At 35.8% G+C, this 22,466-nt stretch overlaps 3 protein-coding genes, 1 long non-coding RNA gene and 1 pseudogene across 5 annotated transcripts; 3 read left to right on the forward strand and 2 right to left on the reverse strand.

Moving 5' to 3' along the window:
- Positions 1 to 32: 32 nt before the first annotated feature.
- On the reverse strand, positions 33 to 2,010 carry LOC135791619 (uncharacterized). Its single transcript, XR_010548090.1, has 3 exons — positions 1,941 to 2,010; positions 1,584 to 1,770; positions 33 to 170 (listed from the first exon to the last, which is right to left on the reverse strand). It is a non-coding gene; the product is annotated as an uncharacterized lncRNA (long non-coding RNA).
- A 2,334-nt stretch (positions 2,011 to 4,344) lies between these two features.
- On the forward strand, positions 4,345 to 14,320 carry LOC135792101 (embryonic polarity protein dorsal-like; annotated as a pseudogene).
- Positions 14,321 to 16,369: 2,049 nt separating this feature from the next.
- Positions 16,370 to 17,908, forward strand: CCDC53 (Coiled-coil domain containing 53). The gene is made up of 4 exons (XM_065302064.1): positions 16,370 to 16,550; positions 16,738 to 16,902; positions 16,958 to 17,289; positions 17,780 to 17,908. The coding sequence occupies exons 1-4, from the start codon at positions 16,500 to 16,502 to the stop codon at positions 17,805 to 17,807; spliced, it is 576 nt and encodes a 191-aa protein (XP_065158136.1). The 5' UTR covers positions 16,370 to 16,499; the 3' UTR covers positions 17,808 to 17,908.
- RpL36A (ribosomal protein L36A) lies at positions 17,851 to 18,522 on the reverse strand. The gene is made up of 3 exons (XM_065302065.1): positions 18,516 to 18,522; positions 18,131 to 18,304; positions 17,851 to 18,047 (listed from the first exon to the last, which is right to left on the reverse strand). The coding sequence occupies exons 1-3, from the start codon at positions 18,516 to 18,518 to the stop codon at positions 17,910 to 17,912; spliced, it is 315 nt and encodes a 104-aa protein (XP_065158137.1). The 5' UTR covers positions 18,519 to 18,522; the 3' UTR covers positions 17,851 to 17,909.
- A 693-nt stretch (positions 18,523 to 19,215) lies between these two features.
- Bacc (nuclear regulator Bacchus) lies at positions 19,216 to 22,003 on the forward strand. 2 transcript variants are annotated; one of them, XM_065303154.1, is made up of 3 exons: positions 19,216 to 19,414; positions 21,345 to 21,504; positions 21,571 to 22,003. In XM_065303154.1, exons 1-3 carry the CDS (start codon positions 19,319 to 19,321, stop codon positions 21,627 to 21,629), a joined length of 315 nt encoding a protein of 104 aa, XP_065159226.1. In that variant the 5' UTR covers positions 19,216 to 19,318; the 3' UTR covers positions 21,630 to 22,003. The 2 variants fall into 2 exon arrangements, with proteins under 2 accessions (XP_065159226.1, XP_065159225.1); XM_065303153.1 differs by having other exon boundaries at positions 19,223 to 19,414; positions 21,568 to 22,003.
- The last annotated feature ends 463 nt before the right edge of the window (positions 22,004 to 22,466 follow it).

The raw sequence follows: 22,466 nt of genomic DNA on the forward strand, positions 1-22,466 counted from the left end.
CGACTAAAAAATCAAGTTAAAATTACATTTAGTAAGTTTGAATTGGTTTGCTTAACTTCTTCCAACTCAGATAACAACTTCTTGTTTTCGTTATTTGTATTAATCCGTCGTTGAACCTCAAATTGACGCATTTTTTGAAGAACTTCAACTTGTAGATTTAATTGATTTGTCTATAAAATAATAATTTTTAAAATTAATCAAATTATTTAAATAATTAATAATTTAAATGCAAAAGGCAGTTTGTTTGTTTATTTTAACGCTTTTAAACAAAACTACTGAAGCATAAATTTTGGTATAAAGATATTTTTGACTAAAAGAAAAGGGAAATACGATACTTTTGTTTACAAAACTATAACTGGAAGAGTGTAAATCAAGGATCAAATTTGTTATGGAGATTAAATCATAGTTATAGTTATATAATTCGTATCTGGATATAGCTCTACTGTGCATTATTAGCATTTCTTAATTTTTAAATAAAATTAAGAATAACTTGATAAATTTGGCACATAATAAGTCTAATAAACAAAAAAGTTATTAAATCTGCGCAAACCAAGTCGCGGGCAAAAACCTACTAAATAATAAAACTATCACTAGTTATAATCATCGCTTCTAAATTATAATTCCATCATCACATCATTTGCCATTTATGAGCATAATAAACACTACACTATACTTATAGACTTCCCTCCAGAAGCCGCAATTTATTATCCACATTTTGCTTCGTTTTTAAGCATCTACACTTGCCTCGCTGTAAAACCTAAAACGACGATAAATCCTGTGCGAAAACCATGAAGCCGGCAACCGCAATTTACGAGCGCGGAAAATACAAAGAGCAAAAGCCGAAGCAAGGTAAGGCGAGTCAACGCAAGCAGCAGCAGAAAAAGACAAATAACGACGCGTAGTAAAGTAGTAAAGAGTAAAGAGCAATCGGTGAGTCAAGAGCACTAAATTAGCTCGCCGAGGTGAAGCCCCGAAGCCTTTAAACACCGACAGCTTGGAAAGCTCGAAAGCGCTCGAGCGCGCAAACTGAAAATATTCGCGCTCAAGTGTATCCGACTCAAATTGATGACACTCCGACACTCGAGGAGATAATGATCTACATCTAGTTTCCAAAAATACAAAAATTAAAAGTTTTACTTTAAATTGTTTTAAGTAAAGAGGAAAATAATTATTAATATAATATTAATAAAAACAAATGAAAATTTATCGAAAATGTTTTAAAACAAATTTTGAAGTTAAAACGTAAAACATTCATTTATGCCTTTTAAAACTGTTTGTAAATACAGTTGAAAGTCATCACGATAATGTTTTAATTTCAATGATAGGCTGAGCTCAGGTTTTGAAAGTGAAAAAACTTAAAACATATCAAGTTACATTTTTGCAAACAAATAAAACATGTTTAGTCATAAAAAAAAGTTTATCCATGTCAACTATGACAACTTTTCACTAAAAAGTAAGGTTAAACAAAAATGTCAAATTGAATACCCCTAGTTATATATAGATGGCGCTACTAATGCTAATCTAATATTAATGACGGTTTCTGTAAATTTTACCTCATGCACTATAGAATTATGTCAACTAACCTCTATTTGTAAACGATCGCGTGACTCAGCCGCCGTCGCCAGGTCGGACCGCCGCCGGCGCCACGCATTTAACACAAGCTGATGGCACACGCGACGCCCGGCGACCGCGCGTCGCCGTTCTTCGCTATTTGCCGCCCCCTTTGACGCCAGGTGTGCCGACCGCTCGCAATCCAACGACTTCCTTCGACTAAAACAATACAAAATAATTAAAATATTTTTTTGAACAATATTTTAATTTGTTACAAATTTCTTGTTTATTTACCAACCGCGACAACACAATATTCACACACAATCAAAAATAAAAATAATTCTTTTAAATTTGATTAACGATTTGTGTGTTATGCAAGTACTTATTACTTTTTATAATCAGCTGAATTGATTTCCGCCATCGATAGCGATCGTCGTTTGAGTGGTGAATCAATCCGGGGTGCATGGTGTCGAGAAGCGTTCTGGAGTTTTTGTTTGATGGCGGCGTTCGGGGCGACACCGCGCGTTGCAATTTGCGAGATGATGGAACCGGGAGGCGGCGTTTGTGAGCTTGCACTGGCGAGATGCCATCACCAGCGCCCAGGCGATTGTTTTTCGTCAGACTCATTATCGGATGCACTTTGTGTAAGCAATAAACTGTATAATTCGAGGTCGACGCGGTGGGTGATATTTGATGGAGGTGATAATGTGCGTGTGGATGGGTGGGGTGAATCAAGACCATGAACTGACAGCAATTAATTATTATAAACAAACTTTTTATCAATGGCAGAGTTGATTATATGTAGTAGGTTTTTGATATTTTGATTTTTTAAAATTATTTTATCATTATTTGCAACTTGCATCTTGTGAAACTGCAAATTGAGTTCGCGAAGATTTAATTTTTAAGTGATTTTTTACCTTTACATACACAATTATAATTATAATTCAAATTAGAAACAATAAGTCATCGAATTGCAAATTGAAAAATAAAATGGATAGAAATGAAGCTACAAGCTGTTCTTTTTAATTATTTTTTCCTTAAATTTTGACATGAATGCTGCTTTTGTTTTAACGTTACTTTTAACGACAACACCCGTATAATAGCAGAAATTTGTAGCAGTTATTTGTACTTAGTTGGTTTTGCCTTTTAAAATTATATATTAATTTCCTTAATATATAGTTACAGCTTCTTTGTGAAACGACAAGAAATGTTTCTACTTTCAGCAATTATGACTCTCAAAATCGTTTTGTCGACATGACATCGATGGTAACCTTGAAATATTGTTGTAATTATGATCCCAACATCCCTACAAATTGCAATGCAGATTTTATAACTTAAACATGATTTTTTCAGCTAATTTGAGGGGATGTAATGCTTGTTACTTCAAAATCATTAAAACAAAACAGGTGAATATACCATCGCGACTTGAATCCATACTTAGGCTTCAAGAAGTATTTTCCGGCATTTTTGTACAGTACTTGAGTATAAAACGGCTTTACAAAAATTTCTACATCGACATTTTGCCAAAATTCAATATTTGGTAAATATTTTGTACCACGATGTAAATATAACAAAATACGTAAATAAAAATTCATGAAATAAAGCATTGTTTTCTTGTTTTGATATATAATACACTATAATTTTAAATAGATATGATTAACTGATGTAATGTCAAGTTCACGGAATGCACTAAGTGAAAAGCTTACAGGAAACCGGTGATCCCCAAATTGTGATTTTTATAATTGTGATTTGCATGCGAAATGAACTCCCATGAATAAAATATGGTTTGCCCACTGATTTGCTTGAATTACGCGAATCGCATGAATCGGTAGGAGTGTCACGAACGTCACAATCTCAGAATACTTGCATTGTTATATGTAATGTTAATGTTAATATAAAAACAAATTAAAAATGATGCCAGAAGATTAACAAACCACAAAACATATTACATTAGCGCTATGCAAACATGTTTATATTAAAAACATTAAATTTAAATGTTTTAAAGTTAAAAATAAACTTATTATTTAATTAATAAAACGAATAAAGATATTTATTCAATGTTATAATCAATTATTTTTCGTAACTATTTTTAATTCTTTTTTTAATGAATTAAAATGTGAATAATAATAATATGCATTCCCAGAATTTTGGAAAACCCAAGATAAATATTCCCCGCTTATAATTTTTCAGAATTCTGCATTATCATTTGTTGATAACAAGCTATATCTGAAAAGTTATAGGTCAGACTGTTGCATTATATAATAATAATAATAATAAGCGTGTTGAGCAGTTACCGATAAGTCATACATATTAATATTTGTTTTATATCGCGGCTGCTGTACGAAATTCTGTGTGCTTTGGCTACTTTAGATTATAATTATGTATATCCACTCCAATATTAACTTGGATTAAAGTAGCGTCGCCGCATAGACCGTAGACTACGAGGTCTTCCAAGAATCGGCGGTGCGGTCATCATCGCGCTTAAAATAACGTTGGTAGCGCATCGCAATTCGAAACGACAATAAGACGAAACACGAGACAAACAGAAACAGTGGATAGTCGTAAGGTAAATCCAAGCGGAGCTAAAACAAAAAATCAACCACGACTGATCATAAAATTTCGATACTTTTTAAACGTAAAAAATACAGAAACCTGTATTTTACTAATTCAATTTAATGTTGTGGCTGCAAACATAACCTAACATAAGTTTTGTTGGGTTAATATAGAAAAAATATAAAAATTCCACATGTGCGCATGTGCAATAGATATTATTGTGCGTTGATGTCGGTTCCGTAATCGCTGGAATCACATCGCCGGCTGGGAGTGAAGGCTACACCGACGACGTTCGCGCATTCTCGGCGTCCGCATCGCCACACTCCGCTAGCGCGCCGCGAACAGCGGATTCAGGTGAATCAGTGTGCGTCCGACTCGCGATCGTGCGCTGCGCTTGATAAAACGCGTTTCTCACTGGCAACCGTCGACATTCTATCGTGGGACATCCTCAGTAACACATTAAACTTCTAGAAAACTCCGTCAAACAACTCAAAACTAATAAACTAATAAAACAAATGCAAATACTAAAACTAATATAAATAATAATCACAAAGTGAATAGTTTAAGTGTGATTTAATAAATATAATAAATTTAGTATAAGAAAAAAATGTGTTACAACGCTGCGAAAATATGTGTTTGCTCAGTGCGAGAATCTAATGCTGATTGATAACGCGCACATCGTTTTTCGATAAACCCGCGCGCCGACAAATTCCACTTTTCGCGTGGACGACGTTTTATTACGTTTCATTTCATCGCGCAACAAAGAGACTCGCCGCTGTGTGGACCTGTACAACTACACTACCGTAATAATTATATTGAACATTAAACATTAAACTATTCGAGTGTGAGTCGCGTGTTTGTTTCATCAAGCAAGCGGAAAAAATCACATCACAACAACAGCAGCAAGATTTTTTAAAGTGTAGAGCAAGAAAAGGTAACACAAACATAAATTTACACGTAAATAATTATTCTATTTAAATTGTTTAAGTGTTATACTAATATTTCCATCAATGTTTTGTGTATTAATCTTTATTTTTATGCATTTTTTTACTAATACCAAATCATATTTTCATTTTTTTGTTATTTACAGTTTATTATTCTAAGAATATTATAGCTAGACGCGTGATATTGTTGCTAATTATGAGTGATTATGATTTTTCAAACATAGAGAAATTAATTGACACCGAGTTGTTATTACCTGTGTCTCTTGTGTTGAAGGTTAACGCACGTCGAGTTTAATGCGCGACTAGCAAGAGAGAACCATCATGGACGAGGTTTCACTAGGTGTGTACTAGCACGAGATTGTTGTACAAATTTGTACAATTCAATTCAAAATATTGTTTGATTTGATTACATTTTGCACTTAGAATTCCTTCAAATCTTAAAATAGAATATTTAGACATTTATTTTTAATATTTCAGCTTTGTTTCATTATAATCAACATGTAGATAAGTAATAATTATATTTTTAGATTTGATTATGTTGATTATGATGAAATAGAGTTTATTTTTTGGAGAGTTTTTGTATTTGGGTTTAATTGATTTGTTTTGCATGGGTTTGATGCACTTATTTATTTGAGAACTCGAAACTCACAACTTACGTCCATTGTTTTGGGGTTATGTTGGTCAATTCGCAAGAATGTTTTTGTGAGAGTAAATATTTGTCATATTTTTATACTTGTAGTGTTGTTTTTGGTGTCTGTCTTCACTCTTGCATAAAACACAGTAGTTTTTGAGATTTGTTTGGTTTGTGGTTCATTTTTATTAATTTTTATTCATTTTTAACTTATTGTATAAGTAATCTATAATTACTCGTATAAACAAAGTCCGGTTAGTTACAGCATTTATAACTCAAGAACGGCTGCACAGATTTTTTGTTATTTATGATTTGTTGGATTCGCCTTTGCCCCAAATAGCATAATAATTATTAAAATACAAAGAATTATATCATATTGATGCATAGCATTTTTTCATTTGTTTAAAACTAAAATTGCAAATTTTATTAATTGAATCGACATACGAGACTAGGTCTTAAACCATTAATTACACTTATATTTAAAACAACGGGGACAAATTTCCAGACAACAACAAATTTATTATTAATTAATCAATATATTAAATACCAGAGTACAGTTGCACTCGTATTTTGCGTTTAATTGATTGTTTATGATAATTTGCCTGCGTCTACCTGTTTGTCTGTTGCATCATCGTCATCATCTGTGATAATTTTTTTTTATCTAATTTAATACACTCTGATATTGATAACATTTATAAATTTTATTTTATCTTGTTATATTTTGATGCTGGGAATTTTGGACAATTTTAAATTTAAACATTTTAAGTTTAAGTTTAAATAGGATTTTACGTTCAAACAAAAACAAAACAAATACTTAATATTAATGAATCACACATAAGTATTATTTAGGTAATAGTACGAGTATCTGCTCTATCTCATGTTGATAAAGTGATAAACACGGAAAAGTGAGAGTTCTTAGAAATTTGATTCTAATCCTCAATGAAATGGGTTAAACCAACTTGTGTTTATTATATACACATAAATTACCTTTTATATCTTTACTTTAAACAATTTGATGCAATAAGAAACATCTATTACTCATAACTGCAGCAATGATAAGAATTTATACGGGATGCAAATAAAAGCTTCATTATTTGCAAAATGAATTATACAACGATAAAATAATAAAGCTTCATTTATCACTACTATTTATTTCGTATAAAGATTTTATTAGATTCAAGACTATTAAAAGTCCCAATAAATAGATGGTTTTATAGCCAAATACAAAAATAAATCACTGTTTCCAGAAATTCTCAACACCTCGTTAATCATCATAAGAAAATACAGGAACTGTTATAGTTTCGCGGTTCTTTTGACAGATTATATTTATTTATATTCAGCTGTTACTATCATATTTTATTACTAATATCAACATTCATTTTTAAATTAATACTAATTGTATATACGCGAGTTTGAACTTTTTTGTTTGTGTGTGCCGCTTTTACGCAAAAACTATTGAGCTAATTTTGATAAATTTTGGTATAGGGATAGTTATGACTTTTGAAATTAAAATAAACTAGTTCTTATCACAAAAATATAACAAAAAGGGTGTAAAACAAGAGATAAAAGTCGATATTGAGATTTAATCATAATTATAGTTACATAAATCGAATCTAGATTGAGTTAAAGTGCATTATGAGCATTTCTCATATCTTTAAATTAAAATTAATAATCTTATTCACTAATTAAACAAATAAAATGAGCAAAAACCAGAAATTAATTAATAAAGTACTTTTAATTAAAATCTACACGAACTAAGTCATAATAAAAACTTCAATTCACAAATTGCATTGTTATACATATTGTGACACATGCTTATGATTATATTATCAAACATGAATGCAAATTAGTAAATAATATACGCCACCGCCGCCTGTCAATGGCACAGTTAATCAAACTAATACAAAACTTTGCCATCGCGCAGTTCATGCGCATTGCGATTCGTTTTACAATCAATTATAATATTTATAACTTAATCGCGCGCGGCAGGAAATCATGATTTTATTTAGTCTAGCGTATACTGCGTGGGTACATACATATTCAGCAATACAACCATAATTTAAATGGTTTATGCAAATATTTATATTTATATACTTACTAATTAGATAAAAGATTGTAAACTTGTTTAAAATAGTATTGTTCCACATAAAATGAATGCCCGTGGTCGAAAACAAAGAAAAACGTATCAAAATGAAGAACGCCCGAGTGTAACACACCAGTTTGGCGTGCAGGAGGCAAGTTACGAGTTAGTTAGCTTTATAGTTTATTCTAAAATTGTTTTCGGTTTATTGGCAGCCATCCAACGCGCTGGACACCGCACAACGAATGCACAGGCACACCATGTCGTGGTCGTCGTCTTTTTGCGCTCAGTTATGCACCAGCTCGCGAGTTAAATTCGATCGCGAATCGCGGCCGTTCTTCGCAATTCGCAAATAGTTGCAACTCACGATTTGTCACACTTTGAATTTAATCTACGCCCAAACCTTTTTGGAAAGTGCAGATATTTGCCTAACCATAACCTAAATTGTGTGCTATATAATCATAATCCGCTGTTTGTGTGACGCCCGTGTTTGTTTCTTGTGGATGGGAAAAGAAAACGTGAGTTATTCGAAGCGCGAAATGTTTGAAGCTTCTTTAATTTAATGTGGGCTTGTCAGTGCGCTGCGTTAATTTACTATTATAGGGTTGCGTGGTGCGTGAGCAATTACGGGCGGCAAGTGGCGAAGTTCTTCGGATTTACATTCGCATTTAAATATAGCCGATGACACTTTGCTCACTATTAATATCAACAACGCTTTTTCAGCGTTTGCCGAAACGCGCAGAGCGCGAAACATGTTGAACATGGGACGATACAATGTCCGCGTTTAGAATAATTATATTTTGGTTATAATTAAACACTGCGCACAGCGGAATTATAGGCAACAGTGGAAATTATTTTGAGGCTTATTGAAACATGTGATTACAATGCATAAGCATAATAACATAGGATTATGTATTATTAAAATAAGTGGAAAATTGAATAATACGCATTTAATTTGGAACAAAAAGACTATTTTTAGTGAATTTTGAGAATAAAATTTAAATCAATTGCAGTAGAAATAAAATTCTATTAGATTTGAGTTTATGCCAAAAAATATACTCATGCAAAAGTTATATTTCAAGGTTTAAATTATTTTGTGTAAATTACGAGTGTAAAATTTGAATTTTTTACACTAGATTGGAATTTAAGATCAAAAGATGGCTTAAAATACATGTCTTTTTAAAAATAATTATTGACTGAATGAAATTTAGATCAGTTATTAAGATTAGGAGATCAATTTTTATTCAAAAAATCTATAATTATTGTCCGATTGATTTTATTCTTATTAAATTATTTAATCGATAGTCACCAAAATGCAAAAAGATTTTTCATAACTTGAATCACTTTTTTGCCGGTATATTATCAACTTCGAAACTTTTTTTGTTTTTTATATAGAATGACGCGATGTTCAAGTAATTGTTTGATTTATATTGCTTTTTGTAAATTTTTAAAAAGTAATATAATACTAAATTCCAAAAATTGATACATACCTATTGTTATCTAAGAATTTTTATCTAAACAACTATTTAAATAACATATTCTGCAACTTTTAAATTTTGTCCAATAATATGATAACGATGGAATACACCATACATTAATTTATTTAATTTTCTTGTTTCAATCACCTGAACAAAGAATATTTTTATAAAACTGCAACTTAGAATCATTTATGCATATAAATATAACATTCTAAGTTATAAATAGCATAATTTTCAAATATCACGAATAAAATTGTATTTTACACGATATAAAAGCAAAGCCGAATCAAAGTTCATTTCCAACAACATAATTACCTTGTCACTAATACAGAAGTCAGTCTAAACTTAAAACAATTTAAGAAATTATCCAAATTCCACCGATAACGTCCCGCGCACTTATGTCTAATTAAATCACCGAATACCAACGAAAACGAAATATATGTTGATAGCTATCAGCAATAGCTTAAACAATGTCATCGTAACGAACTAAAACCGCAGCCGGAGTACGATAATGTTAACATGACATAATCTGTACCTATACCTACATATTACTGTGATAATATATGTTATATTCGAGTATGTTGCTGTGTGGCTTTTTTGATAAGCAATTTGAGTATTTATACCATTATTAAACTAATAATCAAAAACGTATGCGGAGAATTCAAATTAAATACTTATAGGCCAGTACCAATGCAGGTCCTACCACAAAATAACAATGTACGTGTGAATTATAATAAAAAAATAGCCTAACTAATTATTTATTTGTTTCTTGGCTCAATTATATGTTGAATTAATCAATAAAATTCTTAATTTTTCTTTAAATGAATGAGAAAAACTAAAACCGAGCTTTAACGCCATCTAGATTATAATTATATAACTATATCATGATTAAATCTCAATACTAACTTTCATCTCTTATTTTACACCTTTCAGATATATTTTTATGACAAACAGCCTATTTTATTTTCCAACATTAAAACTGTCTTTTATACCTCAAAATTTATGCGTACCGACTTTGGTAGTTTTACGTGAAAGCGTCACAAACAGCGCATATATAAGTCACAAGTTAGCATATAAACTAATAAACGTAAACGTATGCTGCGAATTCAAATTAAACACATATTATAACCACGTCACAAGTCCTACCGCAAAACAACAATATATATCTATGTGTTTGTATAATGTAATTATCAAGCATAAAGCGAACGAAACGAACATGACTGAATAAACCCAAAGCCTTGAACTCAGTGCATTTAAAATAATTGCTACTGCTACTCTACCTACATCCGAGAGCGGGAGATAAACATAATAATATCTCAGAATGCACAACAATTGTGTACAATTGTGTACAAATGTACTTCACATACTATTTCGACGAAATATACGACGAAAATTGTTATAAAAAAATTCAAGACACATTTGACCATTTTTGGCAATGTTTGTTTTTAAATGAATTATGAATTTCGTTTCCGAAGAATTCTGACTGCTGTTTTATGTCAAAATAAGCATAAAGTGGCGCCGCATTGCTTCTGTTTGTGCACTGCTCAACTTTTTGATTACTTACTACCTGTTTGCCTGCTTTTTGGCGCCTGTTTTATTTTTTTAATGTGCAACTATCAAAGGATTCGCATGACATTCAGCGTGTCCTTGATGTTTTCCTATTGATTTATAATTTTCACGCTTCAGCTTAAACTAAACCAAACTAAATCTAAATCATCAAAGTGTAGCTTAGATCAACATTTTTCAATATCTTACTTAATATTTATTATTTTTTTGGTTTTTAAATCAGGAAATTAATTTTATTTAATGTTTAGGTTCACCTGAAGCAGGAGGAATCCAACAAGACGAGAAAATCACTTTGAGTGATGTCAGTAAGTAGAATTTTCGCTAATTATTTTACTTTTCTCGGTGGAATTTGCGCTATTTTCAAAAACGAGCCAAAAATCCCTGCAAATAAAATGAAAAATCATTTCCGATGGAACTAAACTTTGGAAAAACCAACCACATTCCATTTTTTCCTACATCTTGGCAATGATAACGCGTAGAAGAAAATTGATGGCGAATAAGAAAATTGTAAACCCGTTTGCCAAAAATTACGACAGTTCTCGGAACAAACTAAAAGATGTTACTCACCTTAGCAACATTAAAATTCCGCACGCAACACATGTAAACAAATTTCCACACCAATTTTTCATCGCAGGAATGTTGGCAGTTTAAGCCTCCATTCAAATGACCATTTTTGTTTGCTCAATGAAAACTCAGTGGAAAGGCATCTCAATAAAATATTTTATTCGCAGTTGCCGCAATTGCGACTGAGTTAGAATCGCCATCGCCTCAGTCACCACGTTCTGACCAGTTGAACACCGGCGTCAAACGCCGCGCCACCGCCGAAATGAATAAACCCTTCGTGCGCATCGTGGAGCAACCCGCTTCCAAAGCACTGCGTTTTCGTTATCAATGCGAAGGCCGATCAGCCGGATCCATACCGGGAGCAAACAGCACCAGCGAAGTGAAATCGTATCCGTCAATACAAGTTTGTGGGGTATAGGGACCAGCTGTGGTCTTGGTTAGCTGTGTTACAAAGGACGCACTCCATCGACCACATCCACACAATCTTGTTGGTCGTGAAGGATGTAAAGGTGGAGTTTGTACATTGCAAATACCACCGGATACTATGTCCATGACCTTCTCGAATTTGGGTATTCAGTGTGTCAAAAAAAGAGAGATATTGCTGATAATTTAGACGCACGACACAAATATAAAGTGGACCCATTTAATAGTAAGTTTAAAATTTGTAAAATTTTGGTTTTACAAAGTTAATTTATTGTTTTATTTGATTTTTAGATGGATTTGATCATAAAAATCAACCAACTTCGATAGACCTAAACGCCGTGAGGTTATGCTTCCAAGTATATATCACCAACCCCGCCAAGGGCGACAATAAATTTTCGGTACCACTCGCGCCGGTTGTGAGTGATCCAATTTACGATAAGAAAGCAATGTGCGACTTGACGATAGTTGCTCTGTCCGATTGCAGTAGTATCGTCGATGGTGGCAAGAAAGACATCATACATATGAAAAGTAACATAACCTTGGGCCAACATCTATTAACCTAAATTTTATTGGTTATAATATTCTAGGTGACAAAAGAAGATATTGAAATTCGATTTTTCGAAGAAATCGACGGTCAAATCACGTGGGAAGGCAAAGGCGACTTCCAACCCTCCCAAGTACACAAACAAACAGCAATATGGTTCCGCGCACCCCGGTACAAAACCCTGGATATCATCGAACCTGTACGTGTGAACATCCAGCTGGAGAAGAATTCATCGGATGCAATTGCTCGAAGCATTGCCTTTCGAAATGTTACCCCTTGATTCAGGTAGGCCCTCTTTTTGGTCCACGCGTCGTAACTACAAGAAGGCGCACGCGTACGAGTTGTTCAATTCGGCTCTGTCCCACGACGCCGAGGCGATCCGCAAGCGACAACTCTCGAATCTCGAGAAACTAGTCGCAAGCGTTGAGAAAACCAACGTGCCGGCGTCGCCAGAGCCCGAATACGGCGAGATTAAAAAGTCCAAAATGTCTCCGCGACAAAAATCCCCACCGGTTGAGCCAAAACCTCCCACAAATGACAAAGTAGAGATTATAGAAGTTGTCTGCCCGCTACAATAACAATTAATACTCGGGACGTAACTGATACAAATGTAGACGTAGAAATGACCCATAATTACGAACCCATTGAACAACCACAAAATCATGATGAAATTTGCACAGAGGAAGATGTAATTCGTGAAGTTGTAGAACTTGACGAAATCTACACCGAGAACCAGAAGCGAATTGCCGAAATCGATGCCCAAACTAAACTTGCACCACCTTTGGGTGATCCCCTTCTTGAACAGGGAATCTTTGATGATGCCAAGACTTATAGTAGTCTACAAATGGCGTTTAAGAACCCCATGCAGCTTGTTGAACTTGACATTGACCTGAATGACAAATACGAGGATGTTATTGATAATCCCAATGCACCAATCATAGACGTGCATCAAAAACAACAACAAATCATTCAGGTGGATGTAGAACCAATGGTTTCCAAACCCCAGGAGGAAATCATAGAAGTTTTACCTCCTTTACCACCCAAAAGATCCCGAAAAGTCATAGAAACTGATATAGATGATCCAGGAGTAGGTACAGTTGTAGAATCTATTCCCTTATCAAGCCAGGAAGCCGTGAATGTCCTCTGTACAACTTCAACCACTCCAATCTCATTATCAAGATCACAGAGTATGCTTTCAAGGTCACAGAATGACCTTGCTCCTGTAAAGGCCCTACCACCCAAACCCACCTCATATAATACTTCAACTCCTTCCCAATCCTAAGAAACGTGGATTTTTCTCTAAATTATTCGGACGTAAACAAGATCCTATCATTTCCTCACAACATTCACTTTCAAAACGTGGATCTGTGAGTTCTTTTGCAAGTTCCAACAAGTTGCAAGTCTCCAATGTGAGTCTCAATCGCACACCGAGTAACGCATCGAATAAATCACACTTAAGTTATCGTGTTCCCTTAAAAGATTCAAGTAATGATCAGAATGACTTAAACAACCTGAATTTGTCCCGAAAGGATGTACATCAAGACGTGCATGATTTAAATATCAACAATATTGTTAATAATAATAACGATAACATCGAACGGGAAAGCAATGTTAGTTTGGGTTTCGATGGAGCAAGAGGTGATGAAGATGATGATTTTAACATGAATCTAGACCTGACTGAAGCTGAACATTACGCATTGTATACAGCAATGGCGCCTCACGCTACCCAAAGTGAATTTGATGAAATGTCTGCGTATTATGCGCCGGTTGAAGGTGGTAAAGTGTTTCCAAGTGGGCATGCAAAGACATAACCTTTAAATTTTAATTTTTTGAAATTTTGGGGAATATTTTGATGGTTTTCTTTCAATTCTCTCGAAAGAATCTGTTTTCTTGTGTAAATTTTGTTCACCGTTTACTGTTTGATTCTAGGTTTAAAGCGCAAACGAAACAAACTAGATTCGGAACCGAACATTAATTTAATAAGACCCTTGCGAGCAGGTTACTAGTAAGTTGCAAAGTTTCACTTATTCTCGAATGCGGGCGAACGGTTAAAAAGCTTTAAACTTAAATAATTCAACGGTGTTGGGTGATGGGAAATATTTATAAAGTTGGCAAGCGAAGACAAAATTTTTGAAAGTTATGAATGAACAACTTGGCAACTTTATAAACATTTTAGTTTTATTGTTACATTTTGAATTTCAGCCATTTCAAATGGATTTTCTTGTATTTTTTGTATGAAATTCTTGGGTGGTGGCAAATTTTTGCATTTTTTTTTTCCTCAATATAAATAATTTCATAGTGATTTTTATCTGTGAAGTTCTTTTTGCACTATATAAGATAAATATTGAAAAGATATGAATTTTTATATTGTTATTAAAATTGAAAGGAATTACCTAGTCATTTAAACCTTTTACAACAAAGTGCTTTTCTCGATGGTGCTATAATCTAATTATAAATTAAATGTTTGAATTGAAGTTGCACGAGTGCAACTTGTATTTGTACTACTTCCACTAATAATGGAACAATGGTGTCTTTTTACATGGTACTTACTTATTGGGTTACTTGTATTTGTAAATTTTATTTGTGTACTTCATTGTTGACTGTGACGTTTTTTTTTTGTCGTATTTTACACGAGTATTTATTATGCGTTTGCTTAGATTTGTAAGTATTAAGCGTGGGCAGCGGTTATTACAAATAGTTGATTGATATAGTTATATGTTATAATATGGTTGTGATTTAATATCCAGTTTGTGTTGAAGTTGAAGTTTTCATTATGAAAAAAAAAACGGAAAATATCGGAATGTTTTAAAATCTATTATTACAAATGTTATAATGCTGAGAGGAAAGCGAATTGATTGAGATTCTATTTGTAATATTCACAGAAATAAACTCATTCGTTTGTAAGCTTCTTTTTTGTTGATTGCCATTGTTTTTTCACTACAGCAGCAACCACCTGCTTTATGGAAAAAAAAAGGTTGGATTTTTTGCGATTTTGAAAGCGAGTTTGAAAGTTTGAGTTTGTTTCCTGTTTAGTTTCTAGTTCTGCTTGCGCTTGATTGAATTTTAACTTTAACTTTAACCCAGATTTGTTGACGACTTGAATAACTTACTAATTGAGTTTCGTTTGTTTCTAGGACAATCTTATAATACCATTAACAATAGGCAATTAGATATTAAAGAAGAACCTTTAGGTGAGTACGAAAGTTCCATTGCATGTTCGGCTAATATTTATGTGAATATTTTTAGATGCTCAACCGTATGTATCACCAGTATATTTCGGTCATAGTCCAACATACGCTCCATCATCACTCGCCTGGACACCAGGGTCATCATTACCCACCTGGACCAGTCGCTGGAGCAAATATACCAATACCATACTACCCGCAACAACAACAACAACAACATAATGAACTTCTACCACCGGAGCATCAATGGAATGTACCTTTGCAACCAATAATGCGCCCCCCACAAATGTGTGTACCGCAAGCGGCCGCCCCGAATGTTCTAGAAGCGCCGATGAGTATTGATTCGAACGATCTCCAACAACTGATCAACTCTTCCGAGCTGGCACAGTATAATATCGATACAAACGCGCTCAGCGACAACCTTTCCAACAACCTCAACCTCAACGAGAACATCGCTATGACCACTGATAGTTTAAGTCGGCTGGCGAATCATACTTTTGATACGCTGTTCAATCAAGCGCAGCAATAATAATTATATGATGTTTTTTTGGTACAATGAGAACAAATTTATGCAAACTGGCGATATTAGAAGATTACTGTGATTTCAATTTCAATAGTCATGCACATAACATGAGATAAAAACTATTGTCGGATTTATTTGAAAGTTATAAATATATTGTTATATTTACTTGCTTACCATTTATTCATCCACCTTTCACTTGAGTTTTCATTTGATTCCTGGAGTAGTTATGTTTTAATAATGTGTTAATTTCAGTTTCGTCTGTTTTAAAACACTTGAAATAAACTATGTCGGCCATTTGTTAACGGATGCACAACTTGTAACTCCGTCATGTGGCGCCCTCATCGGAAGAAACGGAAACTATCTGTAATAAACCAGCTGATTATAAACAACCAAAACTATTTTCTTACAATGTAACGCCTTTAAAACACCTTTAACTCGAATATATTACTCAGTTATCATGGAAGTTGATGATATACCCCAGATTGCGCCTAATGTCGACTTCAATTCGGTATGTTAATCTTGCTGACGATGATAATTCACATTTTTAGGTTGGTTTTGAAACTTGTTCATTTGTTTCATCTATAACTAAAACAAAATTTGTTTACTTTGCATTATTTTCATCTACTATACCTGCAAAATTTATGTAAAGTGGATAACTTACTGATTACTTAATGTATTTCTTGATATTTTGTTAGATACAACCAATCCACCAGAAAAGAACAATTGCCTTTGTCAATCATTTCCTGTTGAGTACTGTATCATTCCTGAATGATTTTGCGTCATCATGTGAGTCTAGATTGATGCAGTTTGAGTATAAACTGCAGAAGGTTGAAGCTTCTTTGTTGATTTTAGAGTCACAGGTAATAAAATGATTTACTCTGAATGCTATTTTGTGATTGTAATGAATGTTTTAAGTTATCAAGTATTCCTGACTTGAATGATGTCAGTAGTAAACCTGCTCAAGTCAATGTGGACTTGCCAGAGGTTGAAGTAACTACAACTGATGCAGTAGTAGTGGAAACAGAGCAGAATCAAAGTGAAAATGTGAATGCAGAGCAAGGAAATGAACAAAAAGATGAGAAGGATGTAAATACTGAAGAAAACAACAATGGGTTGCAAAGTGATGGGCTGAAAGCCAGTGCTGATCCAAGATTTAGGAAAGTTTTCAAAATGTTGCAATTTGGAGTGCCTGCTGAAGCAGTCAGACTGAAAATGAAGGCAGAAGGCGTTGATCCACAAATATTGGAGTAAGTAAACAAAGTTTTTTTTTCCTTTTCATTTTATATATATTATTAATTGTTCAATTTCATCCAAGCTTTAAGAAATTACAAGCTTAATTTTCAAGTTACAACTTGTGCTTAAACGTTATATCTGCTTAAATTGATGCACAATTCAATTTAGTCATTACCGTTAACGCAGAAACTAAAAATGAATAGTTATTAATTGATTAGAAAGTAAATTAACAAAGTATCATTTTTTGTTGCACGGTACTGTCAACCTTGACATGAAACGCAACGCTTAGGTTGATGTTTATGAAGTGTTAAATAAGTACTTCATAACTACATTTCCAAACTGTGTATTTAATGAAACCAAATCCGCCAAATTTTGCACCAGTTTTCTAATTTATGTGCACTGCAATAAAATAAATCTGCCATTTCAACAATTTGAAGCCCTGTAAACTAGTGGAATGAGTATTACATAAAAATTAACTCACAACTTTGTTTCTTTGTGCTTCAGCAATCCAAATGCAGTTATAGAAGAATAAATCAACACAAACGCATATTTTTCATAATAAATTCGCAATAAAATTATTGTTTTTGCATTTATTTTTTATAAATACAAAGATGTTCTTATCTATTTAACAAACTTAGAACTGAATCATTTGTCCCTTGCGCTTCTTGTCACCTCCAAGTTCAAAATGTTTGCACCTCTTAAGAGGGATCTGTTTCCTGAACTTGCAGTCAGAGCATTCCATCCTAAGCACAATTTTCTTGGTAGTTTTAGCCTACAAAAAAAGTTACAGCTTTTAGTTTTAATCTAACAACATTCCGATGAGTTTATTCTTTGTAGTTTTTAATCGTGGCTTACCTTTTTACGGAAAATAGGTTTGATCTGACCACCAAAACCTTGTTGTTTACGGTCGTAACGCCTTCTACCCTGGGACGCGTGCCTTTCCTTGGATTTCTTGTACTGCGTGACTTTGTGAGCCTTGTGCACCTTGCACTTCTTGCAGAAGGTGCGTCGCAATTTCGGCACGTTCACCTAGAAGCACCAAAAAACACATTAGCCCTAGGTGACACTTGAACCTAAATCCACAAACGTAAATATTGGCAAAAATACGCGATTATCACAAAAATCTCCCTTTCTGGAGAATAAAATAAATAACCATTATTGTGTGGAAAATCCAGTCGATAAGTGTTGATTAGATATCATCGGATGATTGAAGATTGCCTGGCTGCTGAAAACAACTCACCATTTTTGCGCCTCAATACGAAAGAGGTGTGAAAGAGAGATATTGGATGAAGTTGTGATGTCGCTCGATTACCGGAATTTCATTGAGCGCCCTCTACGCCCCTCTATACGGCGCGATATTTAAACTTCAACAAAAGCAGTAAATAATTCATCTTATTATTTAATTTTGCTAGTTGTTATATTTAGTTGATGTAGTTGTTTCAAAAAAAAACATATATGCCTATATGCGCTGCCATTTTTTGCTAATTGTTTATTTTTGTCAATTATGACTTATTTTGTTTATGTTTGAATGTTGATGTGTATGTTTAGGTATAAAAATGTTTATTTTGTTAAGCCTCGGAAGAAAACATCTGATTACAGCTGTTTTCAATTGTTGTTCTAAGTTTTAATCGGAATATTTTAGTGCGGCTTAAACTTTTATTGTTTGAATAAGCGCCTCCTGGCGATGGCATTGTCGAACCAACACGTTAATCTCGCCTCGGCTTCTATGATACTCTCAAACCCCTCAAGTCCAACATTTAATAATTAATATCTTCTAAACCCAAAGTACGATTTTGATATGAGTTACATCAAAGTTTTCCTCTTGATTTGTACTATTGATTGGAGCTTTAAAGTTATTTAGTAGTTGCTAGCAGAAAAAAGCCGGTTGTTCGTCACCTCCCGTCATCGGTCGGCACGAAGGGCGCCATATTAATTTTTGAACTTGGCTTGCATTTCGCCGGTCAGTAGTGTGTTCAGCATCAGTGCACGTCACTTCATTAGACGCGATAAATCTCGACGTACATTCAATAAATAATAAACAAAATGAGTACCAAGGAAAATAACGAAGTTGTGGTCGACAGCATCGACAGCGAAAAGGATGCGAAGTGCGAAATTAAGGGCACCAAGCGGGCGGCAGAAGTGAGTACATATTTTTCTATATTCGAAAACTCTACCGCGCTCGACTTTTTCTCGCTTTTCCGCGCGAACGCAATGGCTGGAAAAGTGTGCGCGTGCCTTGTAGTAGTATAAAGTTAAAAATACGAAAGTACAAAGATACGACAAGACTAGACTCGGCATCAAATCAAGACGTCGCACCGCTGTGCGTTTTCGTGCTCTCATAGTGAAAGTGCTGGTACGCGTATGGCTTGAATTTCGGAAACGCCGTGGGTTTTTCGGCAGATAGACGCCGGCGGTAGCATGGCGGGATAACGGTACACGTGCATAATGCATGTTCGGTGAGCGGAGACGCGTACTTTTCAGAGTGCTGCCTGTAACACCAAGAGTCGCAGCGTGTGCATGTGCGCGCCGCTCGGACGCGGCCATGTGAGGTACGTGTTTACAAGCGGCGATCGGCGTTTGTTTCGACGCAACAAACATCAAATCTGCACGCTCACCGTTGCTATTTTGTTTTGGATTCGTTTGGCGAAATCGCCGATGTAAACAACGTCGACGGCGTCGTGGTCGTACGCAATCCGGCACAAAGCGGCATGGCGCGCGCGTACACGCCGCCGTCCCGCCATTGTGATGCGCGGCGCGACCTGGACGGGAGGCTAGCGTGGGTCCAAGATGGCGAAATCAATAGCATTTTGTGGCCCTACCAAACACACCTCCAAATCGCTATCATTATCATAATGTACTTCATTTTGACCTTCCCCGTGCGGCCGAAATCTCAACGAATTTCGTGTCTAACTGGTGTAATAACTTACAGCCGCTGTTGACCTGATTCGATCGAGTTATCATTTTTATCTTGTGTGCTCGCGTTCGAAATGGGCGCCAAAAAGCGTGAGCGGCGGGCGGGCGAGTGTCACGGCGGAAAAAGCTTGGGGAGACGCACGTCGCTCCGCCACCCGGCACACTTGAACCTGTGCGCTTCGATGCGCGCTGATTCGCTCGCACTCGCGACGCGTCTCGCCTAGGCACGCCGCGGTGGTGCTTGTCTATCCGAGAGCCGGCTTGACGAGAGCGCGCAGAGCAGCAGAAGTCGGGCATCGGCGGGCGGCTATTCATTTATTGCAACCGTCATAGCCGACGACCGACAAGTCCGGCGTGCGAGGCGACGCACGCTACTAGGCAGTGCGGTCTCGCTTCTCCAATATCAATTGGTTTTTGTATACAAATACGCCGCGCACGGTAGCGTGGTTTCACTCTTACTTGAATCGGCGTTTGTTTGCGTTAATGAAATACCTAGAAGTTGTTGCAAGTCGACGAACAAGCAAATCGTGCGAACTTGCTTACCTGAAAGAATGAGCTATGTAGCTTTATAGCTAGTTACTTTGATGAATGCATTGCGCGAATTGGTTAATCCGCAGTACTGTGGTGCGCGACGCGCGCGTTGGAGGGTGTGAGGGTATGGGGTAGATTTACGACGGGTGGCGCACGGTCCTCCCGGGTCCTTTGTTCGCGCGGTAGCTTCCCGCGCTTCTCTTTCGCCCGCGAAGGGGTGTAGGGTATGGGGTGCGCGCTGTGTACTAATGCCGCTTGCGATACGCTTCGGGACAGCTGCGAGTTGCCGCAAATATGCCTGCGTTGTAAACTGTACTTCACCCGAAGCAGCATTATTTGAGCTTTCGGTATTGGTACTTCGGCAACTTTAGCTATGGCGCGAACGAAGACGGCTGTAGAGAAGTCGAAGTTCTCTTTCTGTTGGATGCAAGTCGTCGCGTTATATTATGTCGCTTCGACAATCAACCTGCGTCCTGCGCAGCAGAGAACGCACGCACGCGATGCGTTGAGAACGCAGGCACCTGTGTACCGGAAATGCGCGCCGCTTCCTTCACGCAAGTCGCGCGTTGTAATTGTTATGAATTAAACAAGGAAATAACAAGTCGTATTTGATTTGTATTTGCAGGACAAAACCGATGATGTGAAAAAGCAGAGGAAAGAAGAAAACGGCGCTGGCTCCGACCACGAAGAATTAGTGGAGGAGGAAGAGGAGGGCGCAGACTGTGAAGAAGATGTGGAGGAAGAAGACATCCCCGAAGGTGATGATGATGAACTCGACGGTGAAGGTAATTGAATAATATTCGTTGAGAAATTGAGAAAATACTAATTTTTGTTGTGTGTATTTATAGAAGATGATGACGAAGATGTTGAGGGCGAAGAAGGCGTGGACGAAGACGACGACGACGCATAATAGAATAAGACTAGACGACAAATAATTAACAACACAAAGCAAGAAACAGCCAAGAAATATTATAAATAATTGTAACAACAAATATTAATTGAGACATCCAACAAATAACAAGGCAAGCAAACAAAACAAAAGGTGGTGAAAGTGTGGAACTATCTAAAGTGTAATACGAGCCAATGCGCGCAACTAGTCGCCGCTCGCAGCGGGGCGGTGGGCGCCATCGCCCGCCCCCACGAGAGACGACACTCCACGCATCGGCTCGTGCGTTATCATAGTTAACCGCGCGGACTCTAACTTATTAACTACTACTACGTATCTCTTTGGTTTGTAAAAATGTCCATTTTATGTAAAAATAGGTATAAATTAGATTAAGTTTTGTGGCCGAGCGTCAGTACGCTATGCGTCAGGATATGAAGTAACTACTTTTCGACGATTGATTGTAACCCTCACGAGCCCCTTCTGTTTTCATTGGTACGGCGCGACACACCGGACCTCAAGTGACGCCGCCGCCGCCATTAGCAAAACCGACACGCACGAGATATGGAGGAGCCGGATTCGATTGGCTAACCAGCAAAAGGAGATCACGCAGCCACCACATCATCCACACACACACTCTCAAACAAACACACAGATAGCACCATTGACAATTCCGTTTCAACGCAAACAAACGAATAACGTTCGCGACTACTAGAATCGCCTAGTATGACAATGACGTTGTGTCTGTCGGTTTACAGATGAACACATGATATATAGGTATATATGCAGATTATTTATATACTATATATATTTACGGAAAAGGCAATAAGCTAAGCAAGTTAAAAACAAAATTTACTACTTAAT

This window comes from Atheta coriaria, unplaced genomic scaffold, assembly GCF_025399875.1.
Source record: "Atheta coriaria isolate IRGN ID8LTWV9N9 unplaced genomic scaffold, Caltech_Dcor_3.1 hic_scaffold_5_pilon, whole genome shotgun sequence".
Classification (NCBI taxonomy): domain Eukaryota; kingdom Metazoa; phylum Arthropoda; class Insecta; order Coleoptera; family Staphylinidae; genus Dalotia; species Dalotia coriaria.

Excerpts from the sequence above, each read along its gene's own strand:
- CCDC53 (XM_065302064.1), top strand. The coding sequence starts at position 16,500 with ATGGAAGTTGATGATATACCCCAGATTGCGCCTAATGTCGACTTCAAT. Across the intron at positions 16,551-16,737 it reads CTAATGTCGACTTCAATTCG|ATACAACCAATCCACCAGAA; the intron begins GTATGTTAATCT and ends ATATTTTGTTAG. Across the intron at positions 16,903-16,957 it reads TGTTGATTTTAGAGTCACAG|TTATCAAGTATTCCTGACTT; the intron begins GTAATAAAATGA and ends GAATGTTTTAAG.
- RpL36A (XM_065302065.1), bottom strand. Across the intron at positions 18,048-18,130 it reads AACCTATTTTCCGTAAAAAG|GCTAAAACTACCAAGAAAAT; the intron begins GTAAGCCACGAT and ends CTTTTTTTGTAG.
- Bacc (XM_065303153.1), top strand. The coding sequence starts at position 19,319 with ATGAGTACCAAGGAAAATAACGAAGTTGTGGTCGACAGCATCGACAGC. Across the intron at positions 19,415-21,344 it reads GCACCAAGCGGGCGGCAGAA|GACAAAACCGATGATGTGAA; the intron begins GTGAGTACATAT and ends TTGTATTTGCAG. Across the intron at positions 21,505-21,567 it reads TGATGAACTCGACGGTGAAG|AAGATGATGACGAAGATGTT; the intron begins GTAATTGAATAA and ends GTGTATTTATAG.